General features: G+C 39.2%; 1 protein-coding gene across 28 annotated transcripts in view; it reads left to right on the top strand.

Annotated features, from left to right (window-relative positions):
- MBTD1 (mbt domain containing 1) overlaps positions 1–17278 on the top strand; it is a 56829-nt gene that overhangs the window by 15386 nt on the left and 24165 nt on the right. For 27 of the 28 annotated variants that reach the window (XM_065562838.1, XM_042841049.2, XM_065562848.1 and 24 more), the window contains 8 exons: positions 6270–6387; positions 8311–8445; positions 8960–9048; positions 10307–10541; positions 12358–12413; positions 12720–12824; positions 13717–13864; positions 16891–16973. In XM_065562838.1, the coding sequence (XP_065418910.1) occupies positions 6270–6387; positions 8311–8445; positions 8960–9048; positions 10307–10541; positions 12358–12413; positions 12720–12824; positions 13717–13864; positions 16891–16973 (969 nt within the window). Of the gene's footprint in view, positions 1–3503; positions 3627–6269; positions 6388–8310; positions 8446–8959; positions 9049–10306; positions 10542–12357; positions 12414–12719; positions 12825–13716; positions 13865–16890; positions 16974–17278 lie in introns of those variants that run through there. The other variant, XM_024101817.3, reaches the window with a different exon arrangement.

Genomic DNA, 17278 nt, shown 5'->3' with positions numbered 1-17278 from the left:
ATTAGAATATAGTACATCAGTAACTTTAAATACACACTATATTCATACTTATACTTTATCCTGAATTTTACACAGCTATGTAGTGTGTTGGCAGTGCCGAAGAACAATCGGCATACTACTACCTACGTACTTGTACCTGAAACCTATTTCTTCTTCCTGCCCTCAGTATTCCTGAAAGGTCTCTTGTAGGTTCTCACTTCCTTAGTGGAGTTCTTGGGCATTGTTCAGCATACTATAGGTCTGATTTGGTATTCAGTTTTGCTCTACACCATTCTTCAAAGAACATAGTATAAACTATTCATCAAAGAATCTGTAGACATATCGCTCCTCTTCCCTTTTTGGAACATAGTCCTCTTATGATTTGTGGGTTTTTTTTTTTGTTTGCTTGGTTTTTGGTTTTGTTTGCTCTTAAAAATTATTATTTAACACCCCCAGACAGCATCATAGAATTTTTCTTTCCATAAACACAGAAACAAAATAATCATACATCTTTCGTAGGGCTGGTCTTCACTGCGGGGAGATTGATGCTGCTGCAAACGATGCAGCAGGGATCGATTTTAGCGGGTCTAGTGAAGACCCACTAAATTGACCGCAGAGGGCTCTCCGGTCGACCCTGGTACTCCAGCTCCCTGAGAAGATTAAGGTAAGTCGACGGGAGAGTGTCTCCCGTCGACGCAGCGCAGTGAAGACACTGGGGCAAGTCGACCTAAGCTACGTCAACTCCAGCTATGTTATTCACATAGCTGGAATAATGTAACTTAGGTTGACACACCCTGGTAGTGAAGACAGGCTCTAGGTATAGGGGAAATTTTATATTAATTTTTCTGCAACAGCGCACCTCCACTTGTGCTTCCAGCCTTGGAAGCTGTGTGGATTTTTATCACTGAGTCACTTATGATATCTCAGAACCTGCACCCTGCATATGCTACAGCTTCAACCATTGGTAGCACCAGTGGAACTGTACTAGTGTGGAAAAATGCCTGCAAATTTTTCCAGTGTTGTACTGTAAGGGTAGTTGGACTTCAGATTAGTGATTGACTTGTGGTTTGGTAAGGCATTAAGCTACCTTTCCACAACTTCTGTATCCAACTGGCTCAGAAATAAAGAATTCAAAGTTATAAGAGCATTTGTTTTTCAATTAGAATAGAAAATGGTTTGTTGAGGGGAAACTAATAACCCAATACTTAGACACATTCAAGTCTTTATATAGATTCTTAATGGATGATTTATCCAGGGTGCTAAATTCAAAACCTTCATGGTTTTGGGGGACAATTGTACTGAAACATTTGAAGGCTATACCCTAAAAAAAAAAAAAAAAAAAAATCTGATAGCTGTCCCCATGTTGCTTCAAAGGACATCTGCCTTAAAAAATAAAAACACTATTCATATTATCCTGCTAATTGAGCACCAGTTATTTTTTTACTGAGTCTAATATATATTCCCTGACATCAGGAAGTCTTTTAATCAGTAATAAGAATTTGTAACAAAACATAAAACTTTTGTTTTTGTCTCTCTGAAAAGTTATTGAGCACTGTTTTCTTTGTATTTCATCTTTTATAGTAGGACTTCTGTATAAGTATGTATCTTAATACTTGACTAGGTTTGTTAACCCAAAAAATAAGCGCTTACATTTTCTTTTAGAATTAACAAGTGCTTAGGTCCAAGTGTAGTATCAGAGGGGTAGCCGTGTTAGTCTGGATCTGTAAAAAGCAACAGAGGACTCTCAAGTGCTTAGTGTTGCCCAAGACATAAGAGGCCTGATTCTTAGAGGTTTGAAACACCTTCCACTCTACTTAATGTGAGTTGAAATCTGAAAATCAGGCCTCTTATTTAGGTGACTGACTTTAGTCAATCAAGTTTGAACATTTTGACCTTTAGGTTCTAGTAGTCTCCTATGCCTAAAGTACATTAACACAGTTCCATAACCCTAATCTGCTGGTGTTTACTTAACACTTATGTGTTATGGATATGAATGCACATTCCACATCCACAAGGCCAAACTAAATACATCTAGGGCCTAATCCCGTTCCAGTTAAGGTCAATAGGATTAACCACATGAGTAAAGAGTACTCAGTAGAGTAAGATTTTGCGGTATCTGTCCTTAAATTTGCCATTGGGTGAAAATATCTGGCTACATGGGCTCTAGCTGGTTGGATGGGGCAGGGTTAAACAAGCAATTATTAGATCCCATTTGTCTTGATAGTTTTGAATGGAAATGCTTTTGTCTAATGATTCAATAGTTTTCAGCAGTTCAAGTGTGCGTTTGCCTTTCTCAGTGCTCAATATTGAATGCCTAATGTAAGAGTCTATTTCCCTTCAGTGCGGTTTGCTTTAATGGAAGTTCTACCTGCACGTGGAGAGGAAACTGTAATCTTTAGTGTATTTTGATGATGCTTGAAATTCTACTGTGCATTTCTGTGTTGCTTTATAGCCAAGCTTTTCCGTGTTTCACTTATCTGCCTCAGACACATTGTATTATGCCCATTTTACAGGTGGATAAACTTAGATGTAAAGTTGTGAAAAGTAATGTATTTAATGTGATACAGTAAGTTGGTGGCAGAGCCATGAGTAGAATTTGTGCATCTGGACTCTTTCCTCTAGTCACTGAATCACAATCTCTCACATTTCTGTTTTGTATCTGGTAGTCTGCAAAATCCAGTCCAATATTTAAATCCATCGGACCTCTACAGCAATAGTAATTTAGTATAATCCATCATCACTAGATAGGCGTGGTATTTCTTTTCCCATTTGTGATTTTTGTAACTAACCTAAATTCTTGTTTCATTTTCCTTGATTTCTAAAAAGAGCTTACTTTTCTTCAATAGTCATTAAAAAATAGGGAGAGTACATCAAATGTTCCTAGTGAGCAGAGCAAGGATAATGTTGAGTCTCTAGTCAATACTTGCTATTAGGCAACTTAATGTACAAGATCAATATTCATGTTTTTTTCACCTTGTTGCCAATATAAAGCTCACAGGTTTATCTGGTGGTATATGTTGCAAAATCCCTTTCAGATTAATATTATTTTAGAATGAAATATTTTCATTTTCCCATTAAAAAGAAGTCCAATTGTTAGTTTTCTGATTAAAAAGTGGCATTCTCAGTTTGTACACTAGGTGGCATTGCTGTACTTCTAATCTTCCTTTCCCATCCTTTCTCTTGTTACCTTCTGTGTAGATACTATCTACACACATGGTATCAGGATACTGTCCTCATATATTTCAGGAATCTGCAGCATCTCTTTGCATTTAACCCTCTGAGTCCAAGTTTCATATCTGAATCCTAGAAGGGCAACCCTAAAGGCATCCTGGGCCTAGAGAAATCAGGTGTTCCCGAAAAGGTTTCAGGTGTTCCCCAAAAGGTTTCTGTACAAATAGACAGCCAAGATGAGATGCTTATCATGTAGGGAGTCACAAGGTCAGCCTTTTCAACTTAGGAAACCCTGGAGGTTTGAATTTGGATGGTGTCCAACAGGACCTTCCTGATTGCAACTTACCTTGCAGGGAAGGCGACTGTCACTCTCAGATTAACCCTCACGAGTGGTCCCTGGATCAGGAAGTGGTGAACCAGATCTTCCTTGATTGGGGAGGAACCTGAGGTGGATCTATTCGTCATGAGTCTGAAAGGTAAATTTGTTCTTAGCTGTAAATTTATGGTTCTGCTAGTTCATACTATGCCAATCCAGACTTCAGAGTTACCCCCCATTCAGTAAGCAAATGAATAAGATTTAGAACTTACATAGTGCTTTAAGTTTCTTTTCAAAGCACTGTACAAACATTGATTAGTCAGATGAAGAGAGAGAAGACATGAAGGAAGATGGCTATCATAGCCCTGCGTTACCTAATCTTCCTCCTTTAAGAACATTCATTAGGTGAGGGGAAAAAAAGAAATACAGTATATTAGATATATTGTATACCATCGTTGACTACAATAATAATACTTAGCTCTTATAAAGTGATCATTACCCAGGATGGCTCTCTTCTAAAGGGTGAGCCATATGGATTGGTGTAGGAGAAACTAGCAGAACCACTGTTTTCACAGACAAGGACAAATTTAACTTTCTGCTATTTACCCCTATACCAATCCACAATCTAGAAATATAAAATCTTTGTGCCAACTCAGATATTGGTTGACCTGCGGAGAGGAGAAAAAAAAAGCCCTGACAGTTTCAGTTCTTGGGTTCTCTGGATCAACTAAAAAATAACTTATTTTTAAACAAAAGGCTGTGTACCGTATCAGATCATTTCAGATATTAACACTCTTAGCTGTTTGGACCCATCTGTAGCCTTGTATACAAGGCTACAGACAGTCCATAAATGTAAGTTTTAAAAAGCTTATTTTCCCCTTCCTTTTCTAAAAAGCCACAGGTGTAAATTTAGATCTAATAGAAGTTGTGTAGTAGGACCACATTGAAAGCTAAATAGAGGAAGAGCTCCCTAAAATGTCAAAGTGAAAGAACAATATGTCAGAGCTGACTAAACAGTAGCTTGATTGGGTTATCCTCCTAGATGGAGAGAAATCCAACTGTAGAAAATTGCATTAGTTTATTTATGTATAACAATCTTCCTTCAAGTTATTTCTCTGTGTCCAATGGCCAAAGGGAGAGCCCTACAGTCTAGAATGGTGTAGGAGATATAGTAGAACATGAAAAGACCAGGCTTCAAGAAAAAGAAATTTGCCATATTTGTAATGGATATGTCTTCCCTTACTGGGGAAAACAGTTCATGCAGTCTGTCCACCAATTCTCTGAGTAGTAAGGGTATCCTGTGTTCGCCCGTAGTATAAATTTGACATTCACTGTTGCTAGGTGGCCATAGCTGATCTCCAGCAGACTTCCAGATTCTAAGCATTCAGAACTAGGGCAACTCTTCTTCCCCTCTCCTTCACAGCTTAGCATCTGAGAGGCTGGGGACTGAATATTGTGGTCTTTCCAGTGAATTGTGTTCAAGTCCTGTGTGTTTGCAAGGAGACTAGTAAAAAGGCATAGAGCCTTAAATGAAAGATGTTTGCTGCCTGATGTGGTACAAAACTAGTAAATTCCTTCATTTGCCCACACAAAATCTGCTTAAATACTGTCTGCACTGATCAGGGTCTGTTCCTCTCAGTACATCTTTTGGTGTGGATTTGGCTACTATTCTGAATTTTCAAAAATCTGAATACCTGTTTCTGGGTAGTCTCTATTTTAAAAAATGACAGTGAGTCCATGTTAAAGAAGAAACTTACGACAATTCTGTTTTCATGTGATGTGATAACACTCTTCTCAATAACTACATAGCTACTAGTTGCGTTATGTGATAGTTGCAAGCTGTAACTTTTTACATGGAAGATTCTAATTCTGCTGCTAATAACCTTGGCTTAGTGAACTATAAGTTCTAGTGACTGTTCAGCATCACACTCTTTTACTGTTCCCACAACACCTCCTTCGACTAGTTAGTTATCGATCAAGTATCTTTTCCTCATGTCCAACCTAATGAAACTTCCCTTCACGAACTGAATGTAAAAGGACATTTGGCTTCTATCTACAATTTTCCAAAAACCCTTAAAGTCCGTTCAGCTTTTTGTTGTTGCTGCTGCTAACACATCAGTCTAAACTTTCAAAGCAGTGCAATTTCCATTGATATTCATGTGAATTGTGCAGCTGACTTAGACCGCATCTCTCATTGTTCTTAACTGATGAGATGATCACTTAAAGGCCTTGCGAAAACCCATTCCTATAAAGGCACGTGAACTGCATTAACCAGTGGGAGATAAACCCTGTCTCATTAAATCTGCAGAAAAGATTCAAGGAGAGTTCTGAAAAGAAATTACTGCTGTAGAGACTATGGGTCAGATTGTTATATCTGTGGCACATGTATTAATCCAAAGAAATTTTACTAAAGTCAGAGTTGCTGTGGATTTACAACAATGTCACTGAGATCAGATCCTAGCTTTGGATTGAAACATGTCGTGGAATGATGCTGGGTTGAGAGTATGTATAACTTACTAGTGCTTGTGTTTTGCAACTATTAAATTGAGAGTCACAGAACTGCTGAAATATTCTAGCAGTAGTAATTGTATAACAAAATTCCTTATAAATTGTGAGAAGAAAACCAAACTTGATTTTTCAGAGTTCTCATTCTCTAAATGTGTGTTTGTGTGTATCATTTGTATTGAGTTTTTCCAATTTTTGCAGGTCATTGATAAAGCTTTAATAAAACAAAAATGAATATTTCACTTTCAAATGGAATAAAGAGATGTGATTTTCCCCTCCCCTCTAACTTAAATGACAGGCACCCATGGGGACATGCTGGGGTGATATCTCGGAAGGAGTGCGTGTGGAAGTTCCGAACACAGACTGCAGCCTACCTACCAAAGTCTTCTGGATAGCTGGAATTGTGAAATTAGCAGGTTAACTTTTTTTTTTTTTCAGATCATATGTATTAAAATGATTGCAATGATAATTGTATTGGGGAAGTCTCAATTCAGGGAACTGAGCAATTTATTTTAAAAGCAAGAAGGATTTGTAGAGATAAATATAGGATTTAAGAAGCTATCCTAGTAGTATCTAGAAAGTAATTCAGTGTTCGTTCTGAGTACTATAATCTGTAGTTGTGTTTGGGGGGGGGGGAAAGGGTTGTTTTAAAGAGAAAAAGATTTAGCTGAAAATGTATTCATGCATATGAAGTAATAACTAATACAAAGCCTGCTACTCCTCCAGTTGAAGTCAATGAGAGCAGTAGTGGGCTGCCACTCAGAGCTATAACACTAAGATAAATGTTGTAAGATGTTGCAACTGTCTCCTTTGATATGCTGTGGGCTTTCAACTCCAGTTTGCTTCAGTGGGAGTTGAAGGTGCTTATTACTTCATTGCACTGAATCCTAAATTACCATATATACTCAATCATAAGCCGGTTCATTTATAAGCTGATGTCACCCCCCCGGTCCCTCAAGATGGCTAAGTAAAAATGGAAAATTTTTATGAACCATTCATAAGCTGACTCTATAATTCAGGGGTCTGAAACTTTGGCTCCCGGCCCATCAGGATAAGCCACTGGCAGGCTGAGATGGTTTGTTTACCTCGAGTGTCCGCAGGCACGGAGGTAAACCTAAGTAAACAAAATGTCCCAGCCCACCAGCGACTTAGCCTGATGGCCCAGGACAGCAACTGGTGGGGAAATTTTGGGGAGGGGGGAGAAGCTGAGGGTCAGGGAAGTAACCCCTGTGACCACCCCCCACATGACCCCACCCCTAATCTGGGACCTCCCCACATGATTCCTCCCTGCCCCACCCCTAGCCCGGGACCCCCACACTCTCCCCTTCCCGTCCCTTCCCACCTTACCTGGGGTGGGCCAGGGGAAGATGTCTCTGGCCTGGCCGGAGCTGCTCCAGCAGGCCGGGCAGTGTGGCCGCAGCCTGCCAGCCCTGGAGCTGCAACTGCTTCAGAGGCTGGGGGGAGAGCAGCATGGCCAGAAGAGGAGAGACTCTGGCCCCGCCTCTTCCCTTCTGGGTCTGCTGGCTGTGCTGCCCCCTCTGTTGGGGTGCGGGGGGGGAGAGGGCTTTGTCCTACCTCTCCCCCTCTCTATACTCATTCATAAGCCGACCCCCTTTTCTGATGCTTTACTAAAAAAGTTCCGCTTATGAACGAGTATATATGGTAATCATTTAGCAAATGTCTACATAAAAGCTTCCACTATCAACAGTTTTCTTTGAAGATGCTTTTCACCACACACAGATTATGTATGAATCTTTATCCTTGAAGAGGTAATAAGGGAGAGAAACTCCCACCTGCAGAGCTTCCAAACTCCTGTTTTTCTCCTGCTCAGGTGTTAAACTCTGCTGGTTGGGCCTGTTTTGCGTTGGCCCAGTTTTCAGGGAACAGCTTCCTCACATTATGGATGATTCAGGATCAGGAAATATGAAATCAAATAGCTCCAGATCAGTGAACTCATAAATTCCACTACTGATCTTCTTTCTTACAAAGTTAAAGGTTACATAGTTAAACACTCAAAAGTCAAGGACTGCATACATTATAATTAAACACACTTCCTCTGCATATTCAATACAACAATCTTTAATTATAAGGTCATATACTATATCTCAAATGCGATATACACATTTTCCTACTATATAAGATACACATGCATAGTACCTCAGAACGGTTTTTTTATTTTTTTGCATTGATACTAACTTACCTTCAAGTCCTGCAAGATGCCTTCTGAATCATATAGACTAAAAAATTCAGTGAACATGCATTATGCTGGGTGGAATAGTATTAACCTTTTATAACCTCACTCAGCTATAGCTTTTAAACATGGGATTGCTCTCTTTCAGGCTACAATGCTTTGCTGAGATATGAAGGGTTTGAAAACGATTCAAGTGTTGACTTCTGGTGCAACGTGTGTGGGTCTGACATCCACCCAGTTGGTTGGTGTGCAGCTAGTGGGAAGCCTCTAGTCCCACCTAGAAGTATGTAAATATTAGCACTCCTAATTCAGTAATAGAGATTGTAATCTTCTACATTTAATTGAATTCATTGTGATTCAGATGTCAAATTGATATGGCTCTCATTTACGAATCGTATCTAAAGTTGTGAATAAATCTTGTTGCCTATGGGTCAATGAGGACCTGATCCTGCGGATCTTCACAGGAAATACCCCTTACTCGTGTGAATAAGGGTCATTAAGATCAGATCCTAAGTAATTAAATTCATCAGTTGCTAAAGCATACTGTGTTTTATTTAATCTATTCTTCATTAAAATCTTAGGTCAGCTTCTGCCCCAAAATAAACACACATACAGTTGTGAAACTGGAGCAGAATTCAGCCTTTAAGGCTGTTGATACGTTTTAATTATTCTGATATTTTCATTCAGTATTTTAACAATCATTTTATATTGTTTTACAAATACTGTCTTTAACTTTGTATCTCTAATAGATTAACTTAATTAGTAATCATTGACTTTCCCCCCTTTATTTGCAACAGCAATCCAACACAAATACACAAACTGGAAAGCTTTTCTCGTGAAGCGACTTACTGGTGCCAAAACTCTTCCTCCTGACTTTTCTCAGAAGGTAAATTGATGTGATATAAATAATGTAATATAAACACAACCTTATTACTGTGTGAGGAATTGAACTGTTTTGCAATGGCACTTTGGCCCCTCTTGTGGAAGAAGATAGAACTGCAGCTACTCCCTTTGCCTTACCTCTTCAGTGGCTACATCAGCGGTTCTCAACCCGTGGCCCATGGGCTCAGCTATGTGCTAAAGCCGTGGGCTCTCTGCCGTCTAGCGGGGCTCTGGGCTCCCAGCCACCCGGTGGGGTTGGGGTCCTGGCTGCCTCCAAACCCTGCATGGCGGGAGTCAGGGTCCCCACGCAGCAGGGTCGGGTTCCCTGCCCCACTCCTGGCCCCACTCTGCGAAGGGGTCTCTGGGCAGAGGGCGATGAGCATAGGGGTTTGTGTGTGGGGGAGGTTAAGTGGAGGGCACTGGTTCTCAACCTGTGGCCCAGGTAACACTTTGTGGGCCGCATGCGGCCCAAGATGATAAATAGGTTCAGAATCACTGTGTTAGATAGAGAACATCTGTGTCCCTCTGTGATGTATAATTTTTTTAAATATCCGAGGGGTAGCCGTATTTAGTCTGTATCCACAAAAACAACGTGGAGTCCGGTGGCACCTTAAAGACTAACAGATTTATTTGGGCATAAGCTTTAGTGGGTAAAAACCCACTTCATCAGATGCATGGAGTGAAAATTACAGAAGTAGGCATAAATATACTGACACATGAAGAGAAGGGAGTTATCTTACGTGCCAGTATATTTATGCCTGCATCTGTAATTTTCACTCAATGCATCTGAAGAAGTGGGTTTTTACCCACAAAAGCTTATGCCCAAATAAATCAGTGTCTTTAAGGTGCCACCGGACTCCTCATAATTTTTAAAAAATCGTGCACTTCGTGTATGTAGGAAAATAAACAAAAACTGGTTTGTATTCATCTCACATTACAAATTAACTGTTGTTCTGCAAGGTATCATCTGATTATCAATCACTGATGACCTAGCCAACTCCCATTAAAGTCGATGGAAACACTCCATTAACTTCAGTGGGAGTTGGATCAGGGCCTTCCTTACATAATATAGCTATACCATTCCAGGTTATTTTTTGTGAGAAGTTCACTTTATGGATCTTACCATTATTACATCATCCTGATATAGGCAGGAGAAAATGTTCATGGTGGTTTTTGCAGCAAAGAAACTGGAGACTGAATTTAGTGGAAGGTGCTTTAATAGCAGATGACAGGTGACTAAACATTTTCCCTATTATTTTAAGGTGTCAGAAAGTATGCAGTATCCTTTCAAACCTTCCATGAGAGTAGAAGTTGTTGACAAAACGCATCTCTGTCGAACACGGGTAGCAGTTGTAGACAGTGTAATTGGAGGACGATTAAGATTGGTATATGAAGAAAGTGAAGACAAAACGGATGATTTCTGGTGCCATATGTACAGCCCACTCATTCATCACATTGGTTGGTCCCGAAGTATAGGACATCGGTTCAAAAGATCTGGTAAGCAAGTTGTGTTGCAAAGATACCTTGTCAGCAGTACAGGCTTACTTGAAAGATACTTCATGCAATGATTTGGCTAAAAGGAGCAAGCTGGCTTTAAAAGCTTCTAATTCAAGTAATTATATCTTCAAAAACGTATGCACTGGTGCTAATCAAGACTTTTTTTCAGCCACTAGGTCTCCGCTCCATATGGCTTAGTTTTAAAAACTATTATCAGTGTTTCCTTCAGGGTTTGGAAGAGCTCGGGTAAACTTCAATGAGGCACCATCCATGAGACCGTATCTAGGAATGTTTACAATATAAGCTAGAGTAAACAATGGTTTCTGTAGACAAAGCCCAATGTTCTATGTATTTAGCATGTCTTGTTGCTGGCATCCTGGAATTACACAGCACTGCCCCACCAGCTGCCACCACCTACATGGTACAGTTAAGTCAGCACAAGTATTGCTTGTGTTATTGATTTAATTCAGTTTATTTTGTTCTGACCTCAACCTTTGGGCGTGCTTTATATTTTTGTATGGCAACATGTAACTGCATTGCAGAAGTTGTCAGAAGAGGGACAGAAAAGTAGAGGCTGACAGATGTGTAGTGGAGTTTTGATCACCTAAAATCAGAACATTTCTATTTTTTAAATATTTTATGTCATCTTCTTAATGAGAAATTAACATTGTCTGTTGCTAAGGCTTGGTCTACACTACCCCCCTAATTCGAACTAAGGTACGCAACTTCAGCTACGTGAATAACGTAGCTGAAGTCGAAGTACCTTAGTTCGAACTTACCTTGGTCCACACTCGGCAGGCAGGCTCCCCCGTCGACTCCGCGGTACTCCTCTCGCCGAGCTGGAGTACCGCAGTCGACGGCGAGCACTTCCGGGTTCGACTTATCGCGTCCAGACTAGACGCGATAAGTCGAACCCAGAAGTTCGATTGCCAGCCGCCGAACTAGCGGGTAAGTGTAGCCAAGGCCTAAGACTCTCTTTGCTCCTTTGCACATAAGCCACTCCTCTGTAACATAGAACAGGAACAAAAAAGCTCCACGTTGTACCAGCTTTGGACACTATAATATCAATATTTTTAATGGTTGGAAACCTTCATTGAAATCAATATAAAAATAAAAGGGAAACAGTTAAAAGAAATCATGCTCAGGACTGCGTCCTGGAAATGGACCTAAGAGCTTTTCACAAAGCTGCTGGAATTTATTTCAGAGAAGAGGATCCAACCAGTAGCTGCAAACTCCTGCAAAGATCAGGCGGCTCCTCTGTTATAGGATCCTATCAGAGCTATGGATCCCACCACACGACAAAAACGTTTCACAAAAACAAGAATTTCTAGTACAAAAATGAGGTAACAAACAGCATGACTACAACACCAGGATGTTTTAAATCCAAATTTAATTATATTAAGCCTTGAAGTCACTCATGTGTATAAGTCCTCAATTTGTCAGTTCTCTTCTTGAACTCTACTGAGAATGCAAACTAGTTTGACTTGTCAAACTTCTGCAAAAGCTTATATGTATTTCACTGACACTTTTGTGCTATAATCAAGGCTTCTGGGTATCTGTTTTCTGAATGCTGTCATATCTCTTGTCCACCAGTGTCCTCAAAATACATAAATTGCATGATTTGAGCTCCATTCCCAAATTGTCTAGGTGGCATACTGCTGTGGCCTCTTTATACACTTTGGGCCCACATGTTTGTAAAGTTATGACTGCCTTAAATGGTACAATGTCAGGAAAAGGTGCTTGTTTGTTTTTGGGGTGGGTATTATTAGTCTCTTCATGAATATTTACTGATTAATAACGTAACTGTCCCTTGTAGATATTACAAAGAAACAGGACGGACATTATGATGCACCCCCACATTTATTTGCAAAGGTAAGATTGCTAACGAGAACTCTAAGTTTGTTTACTCAGAGTTGGAAAAGGAATTTTTCATCACTTGAAGATAAAGCATAACTGAGAAATTATACCAAATTACTGTACAAAAGTCTGTCATTATTTGAAATTTTTTAAAAAAATGCTGTTAGGCATTTTGATGTAAGCAAAATTGACAGGGAGTTTGAGGTGTATTTTGGTCTCTTTGCTGCAAACTTTGTTTCATGGGTGTGGTTATGTTGTCTTATAAATCAGTTGTTCTTGTCACCTCAGCTAGCTGTGTAATGCCGTTGTATGAATCTTTAGGTAAAAGAAGTAGATCCAAGTGGAGAATGGTTCAAGGAAGGCATGAAATTGGAAGCTATTGATCCCTTAAACCTGTCTGCAATATGTGTTGCAACCATTAGGAAGGTAAGAGACTGAATTTATACTTTTGTGGAAGAATGGGACATGAATCCTGTTAATCTGAATTCCAGTCTTCTGTAATCAATACTGCTGCTAAAAACACTTTTAATAAAGGCTGATATTTTATTTAAAACAAGATTTTAAAAAAGCAATCAATGTGTTGGTCAACAGCATGTTCTCTCGTCTGCTCCTTCCACATCCACCCCTTCCAATAAAAGGATAATGTGTGCAATTTGTGAATGCTTACCAATGGCTTCCATTTCTGAGCTGCTTTCCTGTTACTGGAGTATTAAGAATGGTTGATTGTTATAGTGGCAGATGAAAAGTATCTGTATGTGGCATTCACGAACGTTCAAAATTCCAGCCAGCACTTTGATTGACAAACAGTATGCCTGTAAAATTAATGTGCAATGGAACCACCTGTTAATTCTCATCTGGCTATTTTGCAGACAATCTAATCCCTCCCAAAAGCTTTGGATAATACATCTGTCCAAAAATATTCCTGCCAATGTTTTTGGTTTTATAGTTGTTGTTTTATATATAATTTTTTTTTTCCTGTGTGGAAGACCCTCACAAGCTACAAAGGAAACTAACTATACAAAGATAGAGAGAAACTGATACTACACGAAGCGCTGTCAAATATTCAAAGGAAAAAACCTGAAAACTAAAATAGTCTCTAATCTCGCTCTTCTGTTATTGTTGCCAGTTAATGATCGCAATAGCATATACAACAAAAAAAAATATTGGAGAGAAGTGACTTTTCTTAAGTTGACAGTGTTCCTTATACATATTTGTTTCATTTCTTACTCCGCTTTGAAACACGACATACTAAATTTCTAGCCTGGCCTTAACAGAGTATAAAGGTGCCTAATGTACAATATTGTTTTTATTTCCAAAGGTGTTAGCAGATGGATATCTAATGATCGGGATTGATGGCTCAGAAGCAGCAGACGGGTCTGACTGGTTTTGTTACCATGCCACCTCCCCTTCTATTTTCCCTGTTGGTTTCTGTGAAATTAATGCGATTGAGCTAACTCCACCCAGAGGTATTTACACTATTCTGACCAACTTTAATTTTGATTATTTTTCAGAGGTATTCTGTATAATCACATTCTTTGTTTCTTAAATCATTTTGCAGCGTTCATTTCATTTTCAGAATCATCTTGATTTCAAACAGAAACTTCAGCACTACTTTAAAATGGTCTGAAGCAGGGATGTCAAACTCAATGTATAGAAGAGCCCAAATTGAATGCTTGTTTAATTCATGGGCAAATAAAGTGAGGTTTGTTTTGACTACACAAAGATTAAAGGTAGAATATGGCCATTATATAACTAAACTCTTACTGAGTAAAATGAGTTATATTCAGCATCAGTTAATGCTGGGGGGAGGGCAAGAGATGCAGAGCACTTCCAGAACTATCTCGAGAATATCAGTGCTAGGGAGTCTTGGGCCAGCAGAGGACTGGAATTATGATAGAGCAATAGTCCATATTAAAAGCATTGTGAAGTGTTGCAGATTTATTAATCAGGCATGATGAATTATTCTCTTGCTAAAATGCACATAAATGTATCCTTCATATCAGTATCTGTCGGAGTGGGAGGGGTTCATTTTTTTTGAACAAGGCCTAAGGAATGATTTTTATGAGCAAAACTGTCTGAACACCATCATACGTGTCTGCAGATGGTTTTCTGTTGACTTCATCGCTAAACTTTATTACATTACTTTAGCAACATATAAAGGGAGAGAGAGGTAATTGCATCATAGTAGATGATAGGTGCTCATTGTTTGTTTAGTTTTTTGTAAGAATTTTGTTTCTGTCCCTATTCATTCAAAATCTCTAAATTATTGGAAGGAGACGGGGGGAGCCTATATTACTGGTTAAGTGCAAGCTTCTATTGGCACTGAGTGCAGAGATTTTCTGAATATTGAGTGTACTGACAGTTGTGCCTGCAACAAAAAGAAAAACATTTCATAGCATTCCCGTTAGCTGACACGAATCTGTTGGCTTTTAGCATTTGGCGAATCCGTAGGTGAGCAGATTTACCCTTGCTTATTGGAGCTGTAATATTCAGTGCAATTACTACAGAAAAAAATCATGGGGATAATCTGACCTGCCAAAAACATATAGTCCATTCTGTGCCTTTTAAAAAAAAAAAATACTTTCTACCGCCTCCAAACAAATAAGAGATTTCGGAGTCATTTACAGAATGAAAATTTAATAATGACAAAATGTGTGTCTGTACACACTCTGGTAAAACCAGACTTTTAAATGGACGATACACTACAGATGATAGATGCCTGTCTTTGAATAATCCTGAGTAAATGTTTATTCTTTAATCACTGAGCCTATGACAGAAGGTGAACTTCTGTTAATATCATTTAATATACTGCCGTGTTTCTTACATCGGGGCAGCTCTCCTCCTTTTCTGCTTTTGTCTGCATTTCTTCTCTTTCTCTCTTTAGAATTCTCGATAGCAATCCTGTATCATCCATTGCTAGACTATTCTTATAAATCATATTCAGTTTTGTAAAATTTAGTTTCGTGTGTATGACTAATAAACAGCAGTAAGAATGTTCTAGAACTTTAACCTTCTTAGTAGGTTACATTATTTCTGAAGCAAATGCATTATTATAATGATCAGAGCCCCCTTAATACCTGTGAGAGGTGTGTTCTAGTGGCTAAATTATGGGAATTGGAAGTCCTGAGTTCTAATCTTAGCTCTGGGATGGGCTTCCTCTGCTCCCATCTTTCCCGTAGGCCTGTTGTGAGGATTAATTACATAATGTGTGTGTCAGAAGATCTCTCTAATGCTAACACACACACAAAAATTCTTATGTGCACCTCTTGCCCTGCTATCTTGATGAATCTGCAGCCAGTCGGACACGTCTGTTCGTAAGGGTGGTGTGAACTTGGCTTATAATAATAATAATTAATGGAGAGATCCCATCTCCTAGAACTGGAAGGGACCTTAAAAGGTCATAGAGTCCAGCCCCCTGCCTTCACTAGCAGGACCAAGTATTGATTTTGCCCCAGATCCCCAAGTGGTCCCCTCAAGGATTGAACTCACAACCCTGGGTTTAGCAGGCCAATGCTCAAACCACTGAGCTATCCCTCCTCCCTTGCTTGCTGCCACCTTTTCCATATTCACCTTGTTAGCTTGAAATTTTACACGGTGAAAAAAGGGGCCTTGAAACATAGGATTCAATCTTGTAAGGCACGGAGCACTCTTGGCTCCCAGTGACGTCAGTGGAAGTCGAGGACACTTGGCACCTTTCAAGACTGGGACCGGAGTTTGTTGTTAAAGTTTAATTATATGTCTGAGGACTGTAGCCCTGTCGTATTGAGCTGTGACCCAAAGTGGCAGCTTGGACTAAAACAGTGGCTTTCTCGCTCTCTCTCTTTAAATTATTCTGCTATCTTCCATCCCATCATTCCAAGCCCCCATCACCTCTTTGTTTCTCAAAATGTTTAATTCTACACACCACCACAAAGAAATCTGCAAACTATTGTTGGTTCAAGGGCCAAAATTTGAGACTTTCTGGTCTAAGAAGCTGTCGGAAGGGAAAAGTCGCCCCAAAACAGTCCTCTCTATCCCATGCAAGTTCAATAGACTAACCAAAATTAAATACATTATTGAGAAACAGTTGTCTCCTCCAGTTTATAAGGTGGAGAGAAGCCCTTCATTACCTCCATTGCTGCGTTTTCTAACCCTATGATCTCTATTTTAAAAACACTATTTCACTGATTGTGTTTTGGCCAGTCTTCTCCAAACAAATCCAACTTTTCAAGGATAAAATTATTTTTCTCCCACAGGAAAGAGTAGATGATTTTGCAGATTTGTCTTTAGTCACATCATTATAAAAAGACTGTTATAACATTTAAAGAGGTTTTCTTCTCTGTTTGATTTGTGTGGAAGCCAATATGGAGCAAAAACTCAAATTGAGGGGAAATATTTTGATTTATGTGTCTAGCTTCTTTGTGTTTTTAGTGACAATGTAGCACTAACAGTGTTGTTTTTAAATGAACAAAGTTTGCAGTTGATGTACGAAGGTACTATTTAAAATTCACAGGTTATGCAAAACTCCCTTTCAAATGGTTTGACTACCTCAGGGAAACTGACTCTATAGCAGCACCTGTAAAACTCTTCAATAAGGTAAGATAAATCATTGGTAAAGCCAACTGTACGGCATGTGTGCTATTTACAGTGGATTTTGTGCTGTAAATTCCTGCCTGCTTGGTCCCATGAGGTTAATCAGTCTCTTCAGCTGTCTTAAATATGTTTCTTCACTTACGTGCTAATTGTTCACAAAACCAGACACAGTGATTTTTTTCAAAGTCCATGTGAGTATGCTTTGAAAAATATCTAGTAGAAATGGAAATTGGGAAATTGTTTATTAGAAATAGAAAAATTTGTGTGCATTCAGCTTGTATATTTCAGACTCTGAAAAAATCTTACTA

Source organism: Chrysemys picta, chromosome 12 (genome assembly GCF_011386835.1).
Source record: "Chrysemys picta bellii isolate R12L10 chromosome 12, ASM1138683v2, whole genome shotgun sequence".
Taxonomy (NCBI): Eukaryota; Metazoa; Chordata; order Testudines; family Emydidae; genus Chrysemys; species Chrysemys picta.
Note: the sequence above shows the minus strand (reverse complement) of the source record. Positions and strands in the feature narration are given on the sequence as shown.